At 36.1% G+C, this 25,219-nt stretch overlaps 2 protein-coding genes across 3 annotated transcripts in view; both read left to right on the top strand.

Annotated features, from left to right (window-relative positions):
* Nucleotides 1-10,187, top strand: part of ZBTB41 (zinc finger and BTB domain containing 41) — a 52,979-nt gene extending 42,792 nt beyond the window's left edge. The window contains exon 11 of the mRNA XM_011951612.1: nt 3,829-10,187. Within this exon, the coding sequence (XP_011807002.1) occupies nt 3,829-4,484 (656 nt within the window). The 3' untranslated portion in view covers nt 4,485-10,187. The remainder of the gene's footprint in view (nt 1-3,828) is intronic.
* Nucleotides 10,188-17,178: 6,991 nt separating this feature from the next.
* The window catches only part of ASPM (asp (abnormal spindle) homolog, microcephaly associated (Drosophila)), a 62,433-nt gene continuing 54,392 nt past the window's right edge, over nt 17,179-25,219 (top strand). For both annotated transcript variants that reach the window (XM_011951611.1, XM_011951610.1), the window contains exons 1-4: nt 17,179-17,731; nt 19,709-19,852; nt 19,999-21,478; nt 23,935-24,039. In XM_011951611.1, coding sequence (XP_011807001.1) covers nt 17,435-17,731; nt 19,709-19,852; nt 19,999-21,478; nt 23,935-24,039 — 2,026 coding nt within the window. In that variant the 5' untranslated portion in view covers nt 17,179-17,434. The remainder of the gene's footprint in view (nt 17,732-19,708; nt 19,853-19,998; nt 21,479-23,934; nt 24,040-25,219) is intronic.

Genomic DNA, 25,219 nt, shown 5'->3' with positions numbered 1-25,219 from the left:
AGACTTCAATTACATGTACATTAGACATCTTCACTTACCTCTTCTAGAGTTGCCTTTGTTTCCCATAGATTCCAATCTCTGGTAAAATTTACTTTTCCTATTTTTTCCTGTACATATTAATCATATTGATTTTTATGTCCCAGTCTTTTATGTATAATATTTGCTTTGGGTGTATGTATTGCATTTTTTCCCCTCTTGGCATTTGATCATTAGATTCTGTTTCTTGGCATACCTGGTCACTTTGTATTGAACTTTAGATTTTGTGAGTTAAAAATTACAGAAGCTCTTGAAGATGTGTTCCTTCCAGATAGATTTAAATTTTTTCTCACTAGCAAATAGAATATGAGAGGACTGTGTTCTGTTTCTGGCTACTTCTGATCTGCCTTTCTCCTAGTTCATCATTGTATTGGGGTCTCTACTGACAGCATGGTGTTTTTACTAGAGTTCCTCACTTTGGTGAGTCCTGAACTTCAATCTCTGTCTCCCATATTCTTGGGATTGCTGAATATTGGTCAACCCTGTAGCCTTCTGACTTGGTTTCCAGCTGTCTCACCCAGCAAATGTTTCTTTTAATAGTTGGCAAATATAGATACTTTTGTTCATTTCTCTGTTGTTCCTTCTTTTTTAGGCTCCTGACCCTTCACTTCTTTGGTAGTCCCAAACTCCAACTTTTATCTTCCCATTCCAGTGAGATTTTCTCAAGTGCTGGGCTGCAGCTTGGCCTCTATTTCCCCCTAGACTGAATCTGAAAGTGCACTGAGGAGAAAATAAAGCACCTCTATACTTCCTGTGTCACCAGACCTTGCCCCCTTAGGTTCTGGCTGACTTGGCTGTGCTTTGATGCCTGCAAAGAGTAATTTGGGGGTGGGGGTTATTTTTAAAAAATCTTTTATCTTTCCCCCTCATCAGTAAGAGGCATGATATGATATAAACTACTTATCAAGTCTGAAATAAGTCTCTTAATGTACATTTTTCACATATCAATTTTTAATATCTAAAGAAAGGTGATTCTGTGGATGACATTTTTAAATTCTAAAGGCTCATAGATTCTATGATTTTAGCTATTAGTTTACATCTCTTTGAGTATTGTTTATTTCCTTGTACTCTTAATGCTCCTTTTTGTACGTCATGAAAGGGACCTTTTGGTTGCTTTATGTCTCTGATTTATGATCTTGAGATGCACTCCACTTGCATTATTGTTGTTAAATACATAATCTTACTATAGAAACTCTCACTGCAGAAAGCTTATTTCCTTAATTTGTATTTTTTCATCAAGTTGATAGTTTTCACCTTTTCTGCTATGTATCTTTAAGCACTCTAGGTTTGCTTTTTACATTTAATAATGTTAACATTTTCTGTATGAATTTTCATCTTTTTAAAAACCTAAATTGATTTTTCTATTGAAAATGATAGTTGTTTAAAATAATAATCGAAACTTCTCAAAGGAATATGCTCATTTGGATTACAGTTTTCTAAAAGTATTTGTTATTCACTAGAACTGATTGAATATTATTCTAAGTTTTAAAACATCATTGCATTTATAAAACTTTTTTAATGAAGATATTCAAGGACCATCATGCTGATCCTGTGCCAGAGAACACTCAAAACTTAAACTTTTGTCTTTAAAAGTAAATTCTGTACTTCTTGATGGTGTTAGTATTGCTGTGGTCGTGTTCTTATTTAAAAACAAATTATAGAATGCTCCTTGCATGGCAAGTATTGATGCCAGGGATTTATAGAAAGCACTTAAGAGTTCTTGCGTTTTGAAAGTATAAGTTTTGTTGTTTTCAAAGCACTCTCCTCTGAGCTTTTCCATATTGTGTCTGATTATAGGCATTCACTTGTAAAATCAAATGTTAGATGCTATGTGTTCTATACACAGTTAAAAATACTTTTTTCTGAAAAGTTAATTATCTATATAATGTGTTGCTTCATGTCTCACTACCTCTGTAATGACATCAGTAATAATGTTAGTCCAGAAACAAGTAAAAATTCCATAGTACTAGGTACTCAGCCTCTCAGTCTGTCTTAAATTTTCTGGTAGTGGGATTTGAAGGTTCCAATGGGCTACAAAATATTTAACAATAATATTTAACAAATAATAGTTTGATATTAGTGATTCAACTTGAAGATGTAATTATCTTTTAATTTACTAGGAGAATGGATGATGTTTCAAATGGAGAAATGAGAAGAAAATATCAACAAACTCATGTGACAATCAATATATAATTTTCTAATTTGACTTTAAAATAATGCCTTTGTGTCTACCGCAGTATTAGTGTTTCTGGATATATTAGTTTTCTGTTGCTGCGGTTAACAAACCACCACAAATTTGGTGGCTTAAACAATACAAATTTATTACCATATAGTTCTTTAGGTCAGAAGTCTGACACCAAGCTGAAACCTAAGTGTTTGGTAGGACTGTATTTCTTTCCAGGGGCTATAGGAAATAATGAGTTTCCTGCTCATTCAGGTTACTGACAGGAATCAATTATTGGAATTGTAGGACCAGGACTGAGATTCTCGTTTTCTTGCCTGTTGTACACTGAGAGCCTTTCTCAGCTTAGAGTGGCCACAGTATTCCTTATATTCTAGCTTCCTCCTTCCATTTTTTTTTTTTTTTTTTTTTTTAGAGGGGGTCTTGCTCTGTCGCCCAGGCTGGAGTGCAGGGGCCGGATCTCAGCTCACTGCAAGCTCTGCCTCCCAGGTTCACGCCATTCTCCTGCCTCAGCCTCCCGAGTTGGGACTACAGGCGCCCGCCACCACGCCTGGCTAGTTTTTTTTTGTATTTTTTAGTAGAGACGGGGTTTCACTGTGTTAGCCAGGATGGTCTCGATCTCCTGACCTCATGGTCCGCCCGTCTTGGCCTCCCAAAGTGCTGGGATTACAGGCCTGAGCCACCTCCTTCCATTTTCAAAGCTAACAATTAGTGATTGAGTTCTCATGTTACATCTGTCTGACCCATTCTTCCTCAGTTATTGGCCATATTCTACTACGCCTATGATTAGATTTGACTCACCTCTGTATGCCTGTTGGCCTCCCTATTTCAAGGTCTTACCTTAATCTGATCTTCAAAGTCTCTTTTACCATATAAGTATCTACAGCTTCCTGGGACCAGAGTGCGTACATCTTTGATAGGGCATCATTCTGCCTACCACACTGGCTAACCTAGGAATTTATAATGTTTTATATAAAACAAAACAAAACTATAGTGTGAGAACCTGACTGAGGGGGAACTAAAAACAGGTCCAACTTCTTTGTTCTTTCCACTGAACAGCTCTTGTTATTTTGACCTCAGGCCAGAGATAACTACTTCTCATCTAATCCAAGGAAAGCAGGTTAATTAGAATTGCTGTTTTAGTTTTTATCCTCCTTGCGTGGGGGAGGAAATCAGATGTTTTGGTTTAACTTTTTGAGGGCTATGGGAATAAAAGTAAGCAATAATAATAGTTTACAAGCACTTATTATGTACTAGGTGCAGTGCTAAGCCCATTACTCCACTTTCTCTTTTATTCCATTTACCAACTCTGTGAGGTAGGTATCATTATTATTCCACATTACAGATGATAAAACTAGGCATAGAAGTTGGGTAGCTTGCTCAAATGTTTGACTAGTAAGTATTATAACCAGAATTCAAACCCAGATCTTTTTGATGTTTAAGCTTCTTATTTTTACCAGTTTACTGTACTGTCTGCATTTTGTGATAGTATACAGTATTATTGCTATTATCAAGTTCTTGCAAGTATTCATACTGAAGTTTGCTACTTAAAGTCATTGTCTTATCAAGTTGAGTACATTTTACATTTAATTATATTCTTGTTCATACAGGTGAAAAACCATACAAGTGTCAAATTTGCAATCAGTCTTTTAGAATTAAGAAGACATTAACAAAACACCTGGTTATTCATTCTGATGCCCGACCTTTCAACTGTCAGCACTGTAATGCAACATTTAAGCGGAAAGACAAGCTGAAATACCACATTGACCATGTTCATGAAATAAAATCTCCTGATGATCCTCTCAGTACTTCTGAGGAAAAACTTGTATCCTTGCCAGTTGAGTACTCATCCGATGACAAAATCTTTCAAACAGAAACAAAACAATATATGGACCAGCCCAAAGTTTATCAATCGGAAGCCAAGACAATGTTACAGAATGTATCTACGGAAGTATGTGTTCCAGTAACACTGGTTCCAGTTCAGATGCCTGACACTCCGAGTGACCTAGTGCGTCATACTACCACACTCCCACCATCTTCTCATGAGATTCTGTCACCACAACCACAGTCAACTGATTATCCACGAGCAGCAGATTTAGCTTTTCTGGAAAAATATACTCTTACTCCTCAACCTGCAAATATAGTTCACCCAGTTCGACCTGAACAAATGCTAGATCCCAGAGAACAATCTTACCTTGGAACATTACTGGGCCTTGATAACACTACTGGTGTTCAAAATATTTCTACTAATGAGCATCATTCATGAGTAAATCTAAACATTCCACAGATTTTTGGATGGTTATATGCTAATGGTAGAGCTGATAGCTTTTAAATTTGTGGGGCTGCTATTTTCTCCTTTTCTCTAGTTTCTCAAGTCCTCAGAACAGTTTCAAATCAAGAAAACTATGTGTCTCTATTTACTGACCATGAATATTTGAACAAAATTTCTGGCATAAAATTTCTGTGCACATTTTTGTGATTTTTAAAGATTATTCAGTGCTAACTTTTAATGGTTTCTTAAATTTTTTGCAATTATTAGCTGCTGATATTATGGAAGTATTTTTTTTAATCATCAGTGGAAATTTTTATTCTTCTTTAATCTCATTCCTCCCCTTCTTCTTCCTTCCCCACCTTACAAACAAGTTTGAGGACCATATAGCCTTTAAGAAGGAATTAAGAGTATACTGATAATTACAACTGTTTCTTATCCTAACTTAAGATTCATTATTACTTTATACAAATTTTTAAAATTGAAATTAGGAATTTGAATTTACAAGAATGTCTTGGATATTTCTGTGTTGTCTTTCCATTCATCTGTAATTTTAGGTTATCATTATCCTTTGGACTTTGGACTTTCGATATACTCAAAGCCGGAAAGCTTAACTGATGTAAGATTAGCTGTTAAATGTAGGACTGAAATAATAATCCAGATAATTGGTTTTTGCCTATACTTCAATTGTTATGAATAAGAAAGGCAAACATAGGTCTGGGCATTAAATTATACAAACTGAAAATGTGTTACATGAAAAATATGAGAGTTTTAACTAGATGTTTTTCAAGGTAAGTTCACCTTTTGTACTTTACTATTTATTTCAGAAATGTTAATATAATATAGCATATATCTTCATCTCACTGAGGAAAGAGCAGTTGTAACTAAATGAAATTTAATTAAACATGCTACTTTTAGTTTCATTTACTTGGCTGGTAGAAACTCTGGGAAACAGAACCTAGATATTTTGTGTTCAATTGTTAGAAAAGGTGCCAAACAAATTATGAAATTTGTGCCTAATTTAACTGAACATTGTTTAATTAAATGGAACCACTACTTATATACACATTTACATGCAATCCAGATCTTTAATTTTGCCTTCACAAAAGCCTAATGTCTGTAATTAACCTTTAATTTTTATTTCAGTATGAGACAAAAGTTGAGGACTTGGTGAAAGGAAATAGCAGTTACAGCAAAACCTCAGTAATTAAAATTGAGGACAAAATCAAAATTATAAAATACCTTTAAAGACATGCACTTTCCATATTTTCAAGTCAATTTTAACTAAAAACTAAGATAATATTTCCTAATAGAGTTGCTTGAAGATTAGACTAGACAGGGTTGACTTATTATTAGCATGTCATTTGTACATAAACTACTAGAAAATAGCAGTTTTAAAAGTTTTCTATTTCAGTTTTGTTTACACTCCTAATTGCTTTAAGCACTTTTTTGTGTGTGTAAACTGTAAAGTCTAGCCCAGCCCTTGTGAAAAAAAAAATCACAAATAAAATAATGAAGTTTTAATGAATAAAGTTTAACCAATTAGTAGTGGTGGAAACTGTTGCTGAAGCACTTAAGAAATAAAGGTACTTTACAGCAACGTTTGCCATACTAGCAAAGACAAAACAAAAGAAATGTTGAAAATTGAGGCAGTTTAACCAAAGTAGCTCATATAAATAATAAAACCAGTCTGAGTTTAGCCTCATTTATCAAGGTTTGGTTGTAATTGTCTTAAGAGTAGTGGACATACTTACTAAGTTCTCCTTTTTAAAGCATTCTTATTTCTTTGTGTGGAAATGTTATATCTGGGGTACTTACATGATTGAGCTTGACTATATGAGGTACTGTTAGTCTGTTAGTCTTTCGAATTGACTTTTAAAAATACATATCTTTATGATTTTCATCATAAAGACTGACAATATTATAACTAAAAATCTTACTATAATGAAAGAAATCATACATAAAAATGTAGCCTGCCTTACATATAAGCTAATGTAGAAAAGTTTAGACTTATAAAAAGGCAGATAGTATATATATATTTATATACATGTATGTATATGGTATGTTATACATTTGGTGGCAGAAAAAGAAGATATATCATTTTCACATTGAAAAGAATACTTTGATTTTTGAAGGTATTTACTTTAGAGTTCTTTTAATAATAATGTCCTAATGCTTTAAATATATAATTTAATTGTAGGAATTGGTTTACATAGAACTTTTTTGGAATACATCTCTTAGTAAAATGAAATATAATTATATAATTGTATTTAGTTACTATTGTAGATAACTTAAACTTGAGTAGTGATTTACTGTTTTATAAAATGCTTTCATATATGTTATCTTATTTGAACCTCATAACCAGCCCTGAAATAGAAAGAACAAGCTATATTCCCACTTTATAGGTAAAGAATTTGAGGTTAAAATAAAAGGACTCATTTAAGCTCACATGGTCAGTAAGTGGCAGAGCTACTAGTAGGGAAAGAAGAAAGCTAGCATTAATGAATGCTTACTATGTGCCAGGTACTACATCCTGTCATTTAATCTTAACCTAGTCTGGGAGATGTGTAATATAATTCTGATAAAGAAATAGTTTCAGTGGATGATTGAAAATAACGACAACAAAAACAAAATGAAACTAATCTGCTGCCTCTAATTTCCAAAAATGTAAAAAATTGTACAATTGTGAAAACCTCATGGATTTGGGCAAACTGAATGTATATAGGCTTTTGACAAAAGTTGGCACAAAAAGTATAAAAGGAGGCCTATTCTTTTCAGTTGACCTTTTGTAATATTTGATTTAGAGTATTTTGGACAAATGCTCTCTAATTCTAATCCATTTATTTTGTAACTGTACTTAAAATTTTGAATCTTGCAACTAAGTTTAGCCTCATTCAAAATTTTTTTTATTTTGCGAGCATAATTTATTGTTTTAAATTAATTTTTAGCAGATAGCAGTTAGCACTTAATCTGTAAACTGAATAATTTATCAAGTGCAGAAATGTGTTAATCTAATGGGTTTTGACTTAAATGCACCAAAGATTTTTAGTAGGTATTAAATAGTTTAAAATAATTTAAATTCTTTCTTGTTTCAATAACTATTTGTCCAAAGAAGCACAGTTGAAGTCCTAGAATAATGGATTTTTTTAAAAAAAAAGTCGTTAGTTTGAATACTGAGATTGATTATTGTTTGTGTTTATATGTATAAAAATAGGAGCAGAAGAAAATACTCTGGGAATAGTAATACTGACAAACCAATTATAAGTGAGAATACTGTTTTCCTTAGTTTAAATAATACAATGTTACTTTTTTAGTGAACACTACTAAATGCTAAACAAGCCTATTTTTTACACTATGCTATCAAAATAATTTTTGCCTTTGAATTTTTTTTAAGTCAGGTTGAAGTTATTCTTGTAAGAAACCCCACCTATTTTTTTTTTGCAGCCTAAAATCCCATTTAACGTTAGGGATTGGTCCTTATGCCAGCAAGATTTAACCAACTGTAAAGGTAGTAGTAGTCTTTGCATACATTTAAGTAATTAAGGCATTTATTGCTGGGAGAATAGGAGTAGCAAAAATACGGTTTTAAATTGGTGCTTTATTAAGTGACTTCCTTTTAGGCAATGGCAGGTCATGAAATAGGTACACTAATAATTTTCTATCAACCTTAAAAAGTGTCAAAGCATCTTTGTAGGGTGACTCTAAACTGCTAATTAAGGGTTAATAATAATAAGTAATTATCATTGGTTGCTTTTCAATATAATTACAAACAAATTAAAAACACAGACTGATATGTTTATAAGCTTGAGTTTTCTTCCTACCATATCATTTTCATATATCAGTGATGAAACATCAGATTTTGAGCAGTAGCTCTTTGACAGTGTCCTTTTATACCCAGTCTTTTCTTCATTGAATGCTTTGTGCCTTTTCAATGTGTTGTAGTTGCTTAGAGTTGATTCTGCTAGCTAGATTGTACTGATTAATAGATTTTTATTTTTATTTTTATTTTTTATTTTTTTGGTTATGGGTGTTATGATTATGTTGCCTGCTGGTTGGGCAACTTTTCTTTTTTTTAGATTGCTTTATGTTTATATAGGTAAATTGGCACTAAGTGTTAGTGTGAATATTTGTTTTTATGATTTATATATCATTTAAAAAATCTCTGTTGTGGCCTTTATAGTTACTGTGAAGCCACTCTTAGGCCTGTCTCTATATGCTTATTAGAGGAATCTGACAAGTGAAATAAAATGAGTAGTGTGTCTGCATCTGTGTCTCTGTTTCTCTCTCTTTTAAATAACCAGTAACCATAACTACACAGCTCTGCACTGAATGACCTTATTTCAGTTTGCCTAAAACTGAACAAGAGGTGATGGTTTGAGATGAGTTTCTTATTAGGAGCAGGAACATCCCAACCAATATATAACGAGTTGATAAACTCAGGAAAAATTAGGACTTTAAAGAAAGTTATATTTGGATATTCTAAGATTCAGTGCCAAATTTAAAATGCTTAGAAATACACTCTACAAGTAGCATTTCTAAAACTTTAAGTAGTGTTATAGTAAATGCTACTTGCTGTTAGAGTGCATAAGGAATAATGTGAGAATAATTTTCTAAACAACTTCTAGAAACTAGAGAGTTCTTCCTTATATCCTACCCTTTTACACATTTCTCTAGTGTGGGGTTTTTTGTTTGTTTGTTTTTTGAGGGTAGAGGGAATCCCCTCCTTATTTCCTGTAAAATTATTTTTACTTAAGATACCTTTTCCCTATAATCTTAGCATGCTTTCTGCTCTTTCTCTTCAGAAGTAGCATTAATAAGATAGATGTAATAGGATTAAGATGTGTGGAAGATGAGAAAAAGAAGGTTTTTGTAGAGGGAGTGCTTATGTTTTGTTTACTCTTCATGTTTCAACTTGCTGTGTATGATCATAAATCTATGATCTTGAGAAAAATCCTAAAACAATTTTAATTTAGCGTATGCAGCCAATTACATAAAGAGAAATTAAGGATTATATTCAGAGGAGAAATTAAGGATTATATTTGGAGCATAGAGGTTATACAAAGAATGTAACCTTGTCTAGTCAAATTCTTAGGTAAAGAAAAGTAATCAATGCTTGCATTGCTGTTGGAGATTCTCAAAGATGTATTGAATGAAGAGGATATATCTCATTGTTACTGCGCATTTTTTTGCTTGGTATTCCTGCTTGCGTTAAAGCTGGACAATGTACTGTGATGTAATTACAAAATTTTGATTCCTTCCAACAATTGGACTCTTCTTATCCCTATTGATAAAACTGTATTACAATTGATGAGTGTGGCTGCCAGAAAATAATACAAAACTGGGCATTTAGCTGTTCCACATTGTGTAGTAAATGTTTTGATTATGGGGATTTGCAATGTCCATTAAAGTAGAAATGCTTTTGAACTTGTTTTCAGTCTCAAATAATAATTTTTGTTTTTAATTAAGGATACTTTAAAAGCAATGACAGAAAAATCTGAAATATCAGAATTAATTATTGTGAACTGTGTGTAAAATATCTTGTGAGTTTTATACATACTTTGGTTGTCTAATGTTCCTAAGTATAAATGTCTTTATAGAAAATTTCAGTTCTCTGTGAAGAGTAGGAAGTGTACTGTATATTGAACTAGTTCTTTGTGTTATTTTGATATTTAAAATAAATATGAAGTTCTTTGGTCCTAATACAGCATATCTAGGTTTTATTGAATCACATTTTCACAGGATGGGAATGCAGTACTCTGAAACCAAGTAACCTGCAGCACATTTTAAAATATTTTCTCATAAGCTATATATTTTGAAATATTTTATATATTAAATTATAAACCATTAAACTAATGAATTTTAAGTGTAATATAAATTCAAATAGTAGTAATGAGTTCTATGCTTGAAGTAGTCATATTATGCTGTTTTTTAGACAGAAATCTGAAGTGTAGTAAAATTCATTAGTGAAATGAGTTATTCTGTATAATATTGAGAGAGGCCACTCTTACCTCTAATCCCCCTCACTTCCAGAAACATACATTCTGGCTATGGGAGAAATGGTTGTTGGTTGAAGGCGTAAACTGTAGGCTATAGGATGATACCCCCAAACTTGCAAGTTATTTATCCCTATCTGGCACCATAACTGAGCCTCCAATAGACTTTCTCTGTTTTATATCAGCAGCTGCTTCTCAGTGTTAGAAGACCAGTAAATTCTATAGGCATGAGCACATTTCTGCAAAATGAGTCTTCTGATTATAGCCAATGTTGTGTGTGATACTTAGTTTACTATTGCTGTCTAATAAATTCTACCAAACTTAGTGGCTTAAAACAACAAATATTTATTACCTCCCAGTTTCTGTGGGTAAGGAATCTAGGCTGGGTTTAGCTGGGTGGTTTTAGCTCAGGGTCTCTCATGAGATTGAAATCAAGCTGTTAAGTCAGAGTTGCCATCTCTAGAGGCTTCACTGGGGATGGCTTTACTTCCAAGCTCACTCATGTGGTCCTTGGCCTCAGTTCATCACATGGCCTCTCCACAGAGCTGCCTAGTGATATGGCAACTGCCCGCCCCTGCTTCCCCCCACCCCTCCACACACACACCACTTTCCCGAAAGCAATCCAAAAAAGAGCGTACCCAGGATTTAAGTTGTTGTCTTTTTATAACCTAATCTTGGAAGTGATATAGTATCACTTCTATTGTCACTAATTCTAGTCCACATGCAAGGGACACAAATTAAACTCCCTGTCTTGAAGAGAGGATAGCAACAAATTTTTGGACATATGTGAAAACCATCACATATTCATTGGTTTATAGATAAAGCTTTCTATAAATCTATAGATAATGGGGGCAGGTATAGTAATCTATACTCAGAAAAATACGTTTATCCTAGAGAGACAAAATATTGCTCCTTCCACAATAGAAAGGGTTTAATGTAACAACATGCCACAGGTAGTTAGCTGGTCCCACTGGAGAACAGAATGATTGGATGTTCAGCATCAGCCTCTTTCAGCAGGTTAGGCACTCCACAGCAGCTTATCACATCAGCTTTGGCCAAGGAAACCACCTTGAGCCCATTCTTAGCCTCCACCACTGCTGCCATAGCCACTTTTTAAATGGGTTCAATGTGCAAGCAAATGGATCCCTGGGGGAAGAAGCTGACCTCCACAGGATAGATTGTCCTTTTTACCTGATTTTTGAGCTCCTTCTCAGCCATGGATATTCTCTGATGAGCATTTACATGGAACACAAATTTAACTTTCTATACCTATTTCGAGAGGCCCTTTTATATAACTCTCCTCCCCAGACCAAGCTGTCACCAATTTTCCATTTTGTTTTCTCCAAAAGTTTGATCAGCTGGCCAAACTGTCAGCCATTGTCCATGAATCAGCACAGAGCTTTACCTTAGGCCATGTTCTCTTCCTTATGAAGTAGACTACCAGACGTACCATCCGGAATTCTCACTGAGAATATTTCCATCCACCCTTAAAGAGAAGCTGTAGTGCAAGTCTCTTTATTTCTGACCTACCATACAGCTTCATCCACAAATCAGGCCTTTTTCTTGTGAAATTATCATTAGGAAATACCCAGTTTTTTCTGTGTAGTTTGAGAGAGAGAAGTGGCAAAGTAGTAAAATATACTAAAATCTGAGTCACCTGTTTGTGTAAATACACAAGTAACAAGTAAAATGCACTTAACTTGTGTATTTGGGGCCTGCTTAGCCCTGGGTTTGTAGATTCTGCTTTTGTTTGATAGCTCAATGTTGCTTTTCACATCAAATTTTACGGACCTTTAGATTAGATCCCAGGTTAGCAAATATTTTGTAAAGGGCCAGACACTAAATATTTTAGGCTATACAGGCCATATGTTTTCTATCACAACTATTCTGCCATTGCAGTGTGAAGGCAGTCATAGACAATATGTAAATAAATGGGTGTGGCCTTGCGCCAATAAAACTTTATTTACAATGACAACAAAAAAAATAGCCAATGGGTCAGATTCAGCCCTTTAGGCCATAGTTTGCTGATCCCTGGATTAGGTAATAGTTGATAATAAACAGTTTGTATCACAGTCACTTTGATGAGGCATTCAGTCTCTACGATAACCTCGTAGCATAATTAGGATCTGCTTTTCAAATGATAGATGATTTTCCGCAGAGGAAGGCATAGTCTTATTCTCCAAACTTGGAATTTTGTACTATGATACTTCTTCGGAAACTTGCCAGAGCTTCTATTCCACATCTTGGATTGTCATGGAATGAGTGTTTTCGGCCATTGCAGCCCAGACCTGCTGCAGAGATCTTACTTGTTCCAGGCCTCACTCAAAAATGTCAGTCTTAGAGTTTACTAGGTAAATGGTTTGGTGAGATGTATCTTAATAATGCATGCATTGCCTCCAAAATCTAAAGAGGCTTTCCAAATGATATAAAGTACAAGTTGCCTCTTATTTTAGAAGAGATAGCCTGACATGTCGCAGACCATTGGATCCCTAAAAACTTTACAGATGTGATAGGACCCTGAACTTTGTCCCATCTGGGTTACATTTTTTTTATTATTGGCATCTAGAGTGCTTGCTCCTGTTGAGAGATGCAACCATGTGCTCTGAGCAGGCCTACACATTCTTGCTGGCTATGCTAAGAATATGAAGCCCTTATTAATTTTTACGTAGGCCATTTCTGAGGATTGTGTTTGTATAAATCTTGAAGGATGATAGGATGCCTCCCTGCCCAGGGATAGTACTATAAAAACAGTCAAATCTCCAATTCACTCTTCCTTTCCTGTAATACAACCCACTGTGTGTGCAGGCATCCATCATGGGCCCTTTGTATGGTCCCATGAGACTTAAGAAGCAGGAGGAATCAATGTGAATGAACATGCTGACACTCTAGCTACTGTTTTTTCTGTGAATAATGAAGTCTTGTCTCTAACCCAAAACTATCATATTTTCTGCTGGCATTTATGAAACTAGCACGCTAACGCTTTAGCTTGCAAGAGGGATAAAATCTCAGACTCTCACAATTCTTGACAAGTACTTCTTGCTCACTAGGTTTAATTAGCAAATGTCATCAATATAATGGACCAGTGTGATACTAAGATCCAGGTCCCTCTGAACAATATTACAGTATATGTAGGAAATTTTTCTAGCCCTGAGGCAGGACAGTAATGCTACAGCATTGTACTACTACTAAAGTACAAAGTGCTTCCATTTTTCAATACTGGATGAATGGGGAAAAACAAGAAAAATGCATTTTGCTTGATTCATAGCTGCAAACCAGCTGACAAAGATGTGTTGTTTTGTGTATAAAAATAACACATCTGAAACTGTAATGTAGTAATTGGCATCATCACATAATTGTTATAATCTACTATCATTTTCGAGAACCCATCTGGCTTTTGCACTGGCCAAATAAGTAGAGAAAGTGGGTATATGGACGAAATCACTATCCCAGCATCTCTCAGGTATTCAGAATAATCTCTGAATTGGAGGGGTGGGGAAATGGGCATTTTCAGGGGCTTCCACTTGGTCCTTTCTCCAATAATTGCCCTTGTTCCTTGGATCTAGGAACCAACGTGAGAATGTGGTCAGTAAGTATTCCTATTTTATATTCTGGAAATGGGTGGATCCAAAGGACAATTGGTAAGACAGATTCTGACTTAGATGCCATCTCTCACCTGTTCTTGAGAAGCTCCCACTATGTCTGGTGGTCCATAGTGACATTTTAGGATTCTGGAGTATAGCAGAAAGGCAGAGCTATTATCTCATTATCTAATAACCCTTAGGAGGTCAAGTTCCTGTCCCCAATCCATATTCATGTTGGTAAATGACTGCAGTTCCCTCTGGGGAATTGTTGAGAGAAGATTTATGGTATTCATGCTGCAAGATTCTTTTTAGTCAAGGAGCTTTGCATGTATGAACTGTCTTAAGTTTGGAAAGTGGGTAAAAGGCATAATTGCCACAACATTGGCTTCAGTTAGGTTTTTTGCTTTGCATATGTGGTATTTCTCTGCCTATATATGTTAGGCAGCACCATAGTATACAGCTCATCTTATTTATAAGGCCCTCAAGAAACTGGCCATTGCCACAGATCCCTGCCTCTAATTACAATTCTGCCATTAGCACACTGTGGTAAGAACTATACCACCTTGTCTATTAAGTGCCAATCAGCTTTGACCACTTGTGGATCCTATAATTCACATGGAGATCAGAGAACCAATTTTCATTATTGCATCCTCTATCATCATTTCTGGCCTGTAAAAAATAGTCACCCAGATCTTTTCATGGATGTTGGACGTCCTTATTATTAATTAATGTGTTTATCAACACCTTGGTAAAGGGAGAATGGGTGGAGGGTGTGCATGTTTAGAGGTGACTTGACTAAGTAGGTTGCACATGTAGATTTTCTCCAATATTCCTATCTTCCTGAGCTTTTGGACTCCTTCGTCTACAGAATGCCAGGTAGTTTGACCATTTCAACCTAACTGCCTGTTTTGTTTTTGTTTTTATAAAGACCATGTCTCACTTTGTTGCCCAGGCTGCTTTTTAACTCCTGGGCTCAAGCGATCTTCCTGTCTCAGCCTCCCAAAGTGCTGGGATTACAGGCATGAGCTATCGTGCCTGGCCTTGACCCACCTGACTGTAACCACTGTAAACCACTACTGAGTTCAGTTTTCAATGAGTGAACCTATTAAACTATTAAAGCCATTCCCAGATACTTCAGCCATTGTATTACTTAAATGGGTAAAGTGCACCCATTGTAATAAATTTGGCCTTATTGTTCTTTATGATTTGTCCTCTTGTTCTAACACCATTACATTCCACCTTAGACTGTCAAAATCTTGTAACCCTTTGCTGTATAGGCTATTTCCTCCATCCCACAGCATATCTTTCACTCTCCTCTGTCCAAGTTTTATTTTTTGGAACCCAAGCTAATGGAGAGGTCGTGGGAGGTGGATGCTGAGGAGAACTGGAAGTGACTTGTGATGCTCTGCTCCAAGGTTTTGGTTTTTTTTTTTTTAAGCCTCTAGGAAAGTTTTTTATTTTTTTTGTTTTTTTATTTTTTTATTTTTTAGACAGCGTCTTGCTCTCTTGCCCAAGCCAGAGTTCAGTGCCACCATCTCCGCTCACTGCAACCTTGCCCCCATCCCCCGCCCCAGATTCAAGCCATTCTCCTGCCTCAGCCTCCTGAGTAGCTGGGATTACAGGCGTGCTCCACCACGCCTGGCTAATTTTTTAATTTTCAGTGGAGATGGCATTTCGTCATGTTGGCCAGGCTGTTCTCAAACTCCTGACCTTAAGAATCCGCCTGCCTCAGCCTCCCAAAGTGCTGGGTTACAGGCTTGAGCCACCGTGCCCAGTGGAAAAATTTCGTTTAAATATTGTTAAGGTCCAATAATAAGGTTCAGGTGAAATCGGATACCATTGAATATAATTTCATGTCTCATCTTCCTTATTTTCACTTTCCATTGACTTCTCTTTACATGCTTTGTGTAACCATACATACATCCAGACATTATTTTTGTATTTTAAGTTTTCTACTACCTTTAGAGGCAATATAATGTAGTGGGTAAGAGCAAGACTAGGGCCAAACTGCTGGGATTACAGGCTTGGGTACCTTATCTGGGTTCTGCCACTTCCTGCATGACCTATATTCCTACCCTGTAAGGTACAAATAATGGTACCTATGCCCTAAGAGATACCTTAGGTTTAAGGCGAAGGTTGAGATAAATAGGTAAAGGATTTTTAAAAATCCCAAGCATAGGGTGGGGCGCCGCTCAGGCCTGTAATCCCAGCACTTTGGGAGGCGGAGGCAGGTGGATTACTTGAGGCCGGGAGTTCGAGACCAGCCTGGCCAACATGGCGAAATCCCCTCTCTACCAAAAACACAGAAATTAGCAAGTCATGGTGAGGCATGCCTGTAATTCCAGCTACTTGGGAGGCCGAGGCAGGAGAATCGCTTGAACCGGGGAGGCGGAGGTTGCAGTGAACCAAGATCACATTAATGCACCCCAGCCTGGGAGACAGACCGAGATTCCATCTCAAAATAAATAAATAATTTTAAAAATCCCTAATATGTAAGATATAATTATTATTAGATCCCTACAACTAAAATAAAAACTAATAAGTTATTTGGAAGGGCATTGCCAGTCAAAACGATCATTTATGAGTTACTGGGAATGTCAGGTTTCATTTGTTTACCTGGTTTTGCTCCCAGCGTCCCGAGGTAATTAACAGCATATAAATGTACTGAGTCCCTGCTATGTTCAGTCACTAAAATAAGCATGTTCACACAAACTAATTATCTTTACATCTCTACCCTTCAGCCCTGGAAACCACGACAGTAAAGTTAATATAATTCTGGGCGGGGTATGCATATGAGAGGAGTGACGTAAACCACTTTTTCTCTACTTAAAAGTTTTATCTATGATTGTTCCTGGAAACGGCAATGATTACTACATGTACTGTGGAAATGCTGTGACTCCCTTCCTTTCAGCACAACCAAAATCTAAAGGCGAATTTCAATTCTAAGCCCCGGGTTTCAGAGGGTGGCCAGGATTCCGCTACGAGTCTCACCTTCTCCGCAGACAGCGATTGGCGGCCGGATGCAATCATTCAAATGAAGCGCCGCCGTCTCATTGGCCAGGGGATGCTGCTCTCCGATTGGCCTCGTGATGAGGTGGGCGGTACCCGGAGGTCCTCATTGGTGGAGGCGGGAAGTTTAAACAGAGTCAAAACGCCATACTTGTTTGGCTCCTCTTTTGAACTTGCGAGTTTGTTGGGCTTGTTTTCAGTTTTTTAGGGTGTAGGTTAGTGGAAAAGAAAAGGGGCCGAATTCACTCCCACGACCTTTACAGCCGCCCCTGAGGGGAAGCGGTCAGCGTAAGTCCCGGATCCCCGCTCCAGAGCAGCCTCGTGGGAGCGGGGCAAGGAGATCCAGGGGAGTCTCGAAGCTGCCATGGCGAACCGGCGAGTGGGGCGAGGCTGCTGGGAGGTGAGCCCGACCGAGCGGAGGCCGCCCGCGGGGCTGCGGGGCCCCGCGACCGAGGAGGAGGCGTCTTCCCCGCCGGTCCTGTCTCTCAGCCATTTCTGCAGGTCTCCTTTCCTCTGCTTCGGGGACGTTCTCCTGGGAGACTCACGGACGGTGCCTCTGGCCCTAGACAACCCTAACGAGGAGGTAGCAGAAGTGAAGATCTCCCACTTCCCGGCCGCGGACCTGGGCTTTAGCGTGTCGCAGCGCTGTTTCGTGTTGCAGGTAGGTCTTAGGAGGAGCGTGCCCCAGGCCGGTGCTCTGCTTCTCCGCTATCTTTCCTGCCACCCTCCTCAGGAGGGTTGACGCTTGGAAAAGAAATCAGAAAAGACCCTTAGATAATAAAGTCAGTTCCCTTTCACTTAATAACTGTGGGTGGGCCCTTGACGCATACACATGTGTGTGAGTATATATATGTATCAATATTTTATATATATATATATATATTCTCTAGATGAAGGCTAGGATAGACGCTAACTTGGGCGGTGACAGCATATCAACGCGCGCGCACTTAGCATCTTTAGGAGCAAATTGCATAGACTTCTCTGTTAAATTGACAAGCATTTTTGCTAGACTTAAGACGTTGCGAAATGCTCTTGCAGTTCTAAATTATAGACAATGCGCTTTTTTAACACTGTATTTTAAGATTGACAGGACTACCTTGGTTGGTTAAAGCAGCTTTTTTAGAATTACTTTCTATCAGCCATCTTAATATGCATTTTAGTTTCCATTTGTACCCTTAGAGTCGAGGTAACTGGGTTTTTTTTCCGGTGAAATAGTGAGCCTTTGTTTTGACTAAATGCCTACAATAAAACCAAAAAAAACCTATTCAGAGTTGTTTTCAGTATGTATGTGTACTGTGTGTGCACACTTTAGTATTTTAATCCTTTTTTTATTTGCTGTAAGTGTAATTTTAATGCCGCATTAAATTTAATTTTATAAATGTTGTTTCAAGAACTCCTGTAGCTTTCTTTTACTTCATTGCATTTACAAGAGTAATGCTCCAATCCTCTTCACCAAAGACCGGAGAATTTGTGTTTTTATTTTGACTGCTGTGACCTTTCCATTGAGTAGAACCTCCAAAAGTGTGAAAACCGTTAGCCAAGGAGGTCTGAACTAGTAGGCTAATAACCACTTCTTTAGGCAGAAAAAAGAGATTCTAATCTGAGGTCCCTTAACTTGTGTGTCACCAATGGTTCATCTATCTACACTTCAGAACCTGCCCGCCCCGCCCCTCTGTTTAATGAATCACTGCCTGCTTTCCTTTCTTTGGAAAGACAGATTGCTTTTCTATCCACATCATACCTCAACTTACTCTTTTTGGTTATAATGTGGAGCTAAATTTTGTTGGCATTTTTAGAATAAACTATTTTATAGAGTAAAAATGCACCATTCTTATTTTTTTAAATCAGTTGTTTATGATGTTATATTATTTCTCCTTTAAAACAAAAACTTGTCTGTTTCTCCTGAAAAACAAAATTTGTTTTGTCATGTCAGTGTTTAAATTTGGCAGATTCTGTCTACCTGCCAGGGTGTAGGGTGTAGATGTTAAAGTTCAAACTCTGGCATTAGATTGCCTGGGTTCTGATAGGTACCTGTGTGACTTTGGCAGACTTTTCTGGATATTAGTTACTTCATCTGTAAAATGTGCATAGTCATAGTACCTGCTTCCTAGGGATGTCAGCATTAAATGAGTTTTATAGGATACCTGCACTTATGCCTGGAACAATAATAACTGTTTAAGAAATCTCAGTTTGATGATGTGGACCTTAGGGGAATTTGTGGGGAAAAAGGAATTTAGTTGATCATCTTTATATTTTGTTTTAAATAAAGTCTTCATAATGCAAGATCATTTTGTTTGAAATAGAAGTACTCTACACATCCAAAAATTAGAAATGTACAATTAAATCTTTTGAAACCACTCAAACAAAATGATTTAGAGACTTTCTGTTCTATTGCTTTAATACAGTTAAAATTTTATAATTTATTTTGTTGTGAACCTTGTTATTTTTAGTGGCTTTTTTTTCTTATAATTAAGTGAGCAGATAGGGTAGGAAAAATATATTTGATTTATTAAATGTGTAGGGTATAGAGTGTTGGTTAACAATTATTAAGCCCTACTATATTGTAAGTTGTATGTAAGGTGTTTTGGTTATTATGTAATTACTATTGTAATTATATAATGTATTGTTTTGATTATAGCCTAAAGAGAAAATTGTTATTTCTGTTGACTGGACACCATTCAAAGAAGGCAGAGTAAGAGAGATTATGACGTTTCTTATAAATGATGTTCTGAAACACCAAGCTATATTACTAGGAAACGCAGAAAAGCAGAAAAAGAAAAAGGTAATGTTTTAACCATCCTGTGATTAAGAAAATGTTTAATAATAAGTAAAACTTATTTTGATAACAGGCTTGAAGTAATATTGCTTATTTAAAGGTAATATTCAATAGCTACAAACTTAATTGGTATATTTTCCTTATTTTTGCAGAGGAGTCTTTGGGATACCATTAAAAAGAAGAAAATTTCAGCCTCTACAAGTCACAACAGAAGGGTTTCAAATATTCAAAATGTTAATAAAACATTTAGTGTTTCCCAAAACGTTAACAGAGTTAGGAGCCCACTACAAGCTTGTGAAAACTTGGCTATGAATGAAGGCGGTCTCCCAACAGAAAACAATTCTTTAACACTTGAAGAAAATAAAATACCCGTATCACCTATTAGCCCTGCTTTCAATGAATGCCATGGTGCAACTTGCTTGCCACTTTCTGTACGTCGATCTACTACCTACTCATCTCTTCATGCATCAGAAAATAGGGAACTATTAAATGTAGACAATGCCAACGTTTCAAAAGTTTCTTTTAATGAGAAAGCTGTAGCTGAAACTACTTTTAATTCCATGAATGTTAGTGGTCAAAGTGGAGAGAATAGTAAACTTATTCTTACCCCCAACTATTCTTCAACTTTGAATGTTACACAAAGCCAAATAAATTTTCTAAGTCCAGATTCTTTTGTAAATAATAGTCATGGAGCTAATAATGAACTAGAATTAGTAACATGTCTTTCATCAGATATGTTTATGACAGATAATTCGAAGCCTGTGCATTTACAATCAACAACTGCACATGAAATTTATCAGAAAATTTTAAGTCCAGATTCTTTCATAAAAGATAATTATGGACTAAATCAGGATCTAGAATCAGAGTCAGTTAATCTTATTTTATCCCCAAATCAATTTTTAAAAGATAACATGGCATATATGTGTACATCTCAGCAAACATGTAAAGTACCATTAACAAATGAAAATTCTCAAGTCCCACAATCTCCTCAAGACTGGAGCAAAAGTGAAGTTTCACCATGTATTCCTGAATGTCAGGGTTCAAAATCTCCCAAAGCTATTTTTGAAGAACTAGTAGAAATGAAGTCAGATTACTACAGTTTCATAAAACAAAATAATCCTAAATTTTCTGCAGTTCAGGATATTTCTAGTCATAGCCACAATAAACAACCTAAGAGACGCCCAATACTTTCTGCCACTGTTACAAAAAGGAAATCCACATGTACTAGAGAAAACCAAACTGAGATTAATAAACCAAAAGCAAAAAGATGTCTCAACAGTGCAGTGGGTGGACATGAAAAAGTAATAAATAATCAAAAGGAAAAAGAAGACTTTCATTCTTATCTTCCAGTTATAGATCCAGTATTAAGTAAATCTAAGAGTTATAAAAACCAAATAATGCCCTCTTCGACAACAGCTTCAGTTGCTCGGAAAAGAAAGAGTGATGAAAGCATGGAAGATGCAAATGTGAGAGTTGCAGTTACAGAACATACAGAAGTGCGAGAAATCAAAAGAATCCATTTTTCTCCCTCAGAGCCTAAAACTTCAGCTGTTAAGAAAACAAAAAATGTGATAACACCCATCTCAAAATGTATTAGCAACAGAGAGAAATTAAACCTGAAGAAGAAAACTGGTGAGTCTTGTTTATAAATCTGAAGTATACCTGTAAAGGGCATACTTCCTTTTGGTTTAGTAAATCTGCTATTGATAAGCTTGTATTAACTTACACTTTTTACTTATTTGCTAGGTACATTTCCTTAGCAAATGTGAATACAGCTTATGTGACATCTTGTATCTGCCTGATAACTATTTTTCTTTGCTGTTTCTTGTAGATGCGTTCTGATCAGATAACAAATTCTTTGATAATAAGGAACATACCTATTTTAATCTCCTACAAGAAGTACAGTAAAAAAAAAAATAAAAAAAAAAGAAGTACAATAAAAGATGAATTGAATTAATGGATAAGTGAATAAATGAACAAATAAGCCACTGAAGGGTCGACACTCACACCTACTGTTTGTTTGAGGCAGCCATCTGGTTGAGCCTCTTGTCTAGAATTAGAATTGTACATATTGGGTATCTGATTTATGAGCCTATGTGAGAGGCAAGTAAGTCACCATGAGTGGCTCTTTCTACCTCTGACAAATTTAAAGGAACAGAGAAGGCAATTTTTCTAGATACATTTATTTGACTGATAAGGTACCTACTATGTGATGTACATTCTTCTAGGCACTGTGTACACAGAGGAAAGGTATAATTCCTGTTCTCAAGTTGTGTTCACTCCTGTGATTATGCTATGCTAAGGGAATTATGGAAACACAAAAGCAGAGGGTTTGTGTGTAAATTGCAAGGAAGTATGAGATGGTTCCAAGAAAGACTTCCTAAAGAAGAAAATGATTCCAGGGAGAGGAACTAATTTCTGTAAGATTTCAGATTGAGGAATTTCTCCTTAGAAATTTACTTTTTAAATGTTCCAATTTAGTCATGTGCCTTATTTTCACAATTGATATAGGTTTGAGATTCCTTTAAAACAAGGGTAAGCAAACTGTTCCTCTATTGGTCCAGATAGTAAACATTTTAGGCTTTGCAGGCCACATTGATCTGCATTGCAATTACTCAACTCTGCTCCCCTTGTGGGAGAACAACCATAGACAATGTGCAAATCATGGAGTACGGCTGTGTTTCAGTAAACTTGTATTCATAAACACCGAAATTTAAATTTTAAGTAAGTTTTCTGTTTTATGAAATGTTATTCTTTTGATTTTTTTTTTTTTTAACTTTACAAATGTAAAAGCTGTATTTAGCTCTTGGAACATACAAAAACAGTCAGGAGGATTTTGCATGGGGAATAGATGTAGTTTGCTGACCCCTGCTCTTATTAGCTCTTTGCTTATATTTAGTAGCAGTATATGCTATTGTGAAACCTGTTTTTGAAAGAGTGAACTGCTATTCCAATAGGTTATTTGCTACTGTGATTTGTATTACATTTTCTTTGGTAGCCACCTGGCATTATATCAACCATCTTGTTTTTACATATTTGAGAATCAGCCTGTTATTCTCTATCACTTTTCTAATAGGTTGGTATTAAGGGTTGTTGCTTCCACTATTAAAATAACTCTCCTCTGATTTGTCTCCATTGACTGTTTTAATTTGTCTCACCATATCCACCTTGGGTCATTGTAATAACTGCTTTGTAATTTTCTGTTTCTAATCTTGACCCTGTTCATTCCATTGTCCATACTGTTTTCTTAAATATAAATGAGGGTTTTTACTTCTTTGATTAAAATTCTTCACTGGCATAGTAGGTGTTTCAAAGTGATTAAAAGTGGAGATTCTGTAACTATACTGCCTTTGTTCAAATCTTTGCTACTTACTAGCTTATGTGACCTTAGACCATGTGACTTATTTGCTCAAAGCCTCAGTATCCTAATTATATACATTGTGGTAATAATAGTACACTCCTCATAAATTTGTTCTCATAATTGTGTGAGAAAAAGATTATGATAGTGCCTGGCACAAAGTATTTAACTATTAGCTGCCACTATTATTTTGAACATTGTTGAACTCCTCCCTACCTCTTCTAACCTTTTGTATGTCATTTCCGACGTGTACTCTTTGCTTCATCCTTATTGCAGTTCTGGCAACAGGCCACATTCCTTATGCCTAATTTTAATTTCATAAGTTAACTCAAGTAGATTCCCATTTGGGAAGGCTCTTCTACCATTTTTAAACTTTTTTTTTTTTTAACCAGACTGAGTACTACTTCAGGGCTGGGACCATATTTTTCAATTCTGCATATTCTTAGCACTTCGCAGAGAGTCTGGAATGTACAGACACGATAAGTTGTCATTGAATCTAGACTTAGCCTCTATAAACACAAAATAAATTGTGGTTTATGGTCTGTAACTTCTGGATGTTGGTTTGATAAACCACCGAATTCATAGCATTAGTGCCTGGAGTACAGTGGTTATTAAGTATTTGCTAAATGAATATGATTGTGAAGACCCCAAACTTTAACTTTCAAATCACTGACCTATTTAGGGAATTTATATTTTAATGCTCCTAATTTTGTTTTCTAATTTATTTTAGATTTATTAATATTTAAAACTCCAATTTCTAAAACAAACAGAAGGACAAAACCCATTATCGCTGTGGCACAGTCCAATTTGACCTTCATAAAACCATTAAAAACAGGCAAGTATTTATTGTACTTAAACTCTCTGAAAACATGACATTGAATGAAGCATTAATTGCATTTCACATGGAAATGAATTGATTTTTGTTGTTGAATAAAAGCCTGGAAGAATTGTTAAAGTGTATATTAAAATGACAGGATATTCTGTCAACTTTCTATTTGATAAAAGAAATAAAGACCAAATGTTCCATAGATCAGTAGGGTCACTACAGTAATCTATTGTATATTTCAAAATAGCTAGAAGAGAATAACTGATGTTTCTAGCATAAATAAAAGACGGATATTTGGACTACGGGTGCCCGCCACCACGCCCAGCTAATTTTTTGTATTTTTGGTGGAGACGGGGTTTCACCGTGCTGGCGGGGATGGTTGCGATCTCCTGACCTCGTGATCTGCCCCCCTCGGCCTCCCAGGCGACAGCCTGGTCAAAAACATGGGTTGTTACCCGATGCTGTGGTAGGGAGTATGTATGAAGTGAAAGTTGGAAAAGGGATGGTCAGAGACCGTCACTCCCCTTGGGGAGTTTTCCAAGCAGAAAATGAAAATCACTGTGACTTCGTTAAGCTCCTAGATATGCTTCTTTGTACCAATATGGAAAATCTAAAAGAAAAAACCCACACTCAGCACTATGAATGTTATAGGTACCAAAAACTGCAGAAAATGGGCTTTACAGATGTGGGCCCAGACAACCAGCCACTTAGTTTTCAAGCCATCTTTGAAGCTAAAAGACAAGACTTCTATGATCAATGTCAGAAGGAAGAATTGAAACAGATTTATGCAGCGAGTCAAGGAGAAAGAAGCAACATTTAAAGAAGCTGAAAAAGAACTGCACGACAATTTCGAGCATCTTAAAACGATTCAACAGGAGGAGATAAGGAAGCTCGAAGAAGAGAAAAAACAACTGGAAGGAGAAATAATAGATTTTTATAAAATGAAGGCTGCTTCTGAAGCACTGCAGACTCAGCTGAGCACCAATACAAGGAAAGACAAACATCGTAAGAGAAAAGAGTTTCTCTTAATTTTCTATTTGAGAGCCCTATCATTCTACATCTCAACTTCCTGTGAGATTGTATTTGTAGCATTTAACTCTGAAGTTCTCATTTTAAAAATTGGCTTGCTTATTGTATATTTTCCCCAACTAAAGTGTGAACTCCTCGCGGGCTGTGGTGGCTCATGCTT

This window comes from Colobus angolensis, unplaced genomic scaffold (assembly GCF_000951035.1).
Source record: "Colobus angolensis palliatus isolate OR3802 unplaced genomic scaffold, Cang.pa_1.0 Scaffold320, whole genome shotgun sequence".
NCBI classification, from domain to species: domain Eukaryota; kingdom Metazoa; phylum Chordata; class Mammalia; order Primates; family Cercopithecidae; genus Colobus; species Colobus angolensis.
Note: the sequence above shows the minus strand (reverse complement) of the source record. Positions and strands in the feature narration are given on the sequence as shown.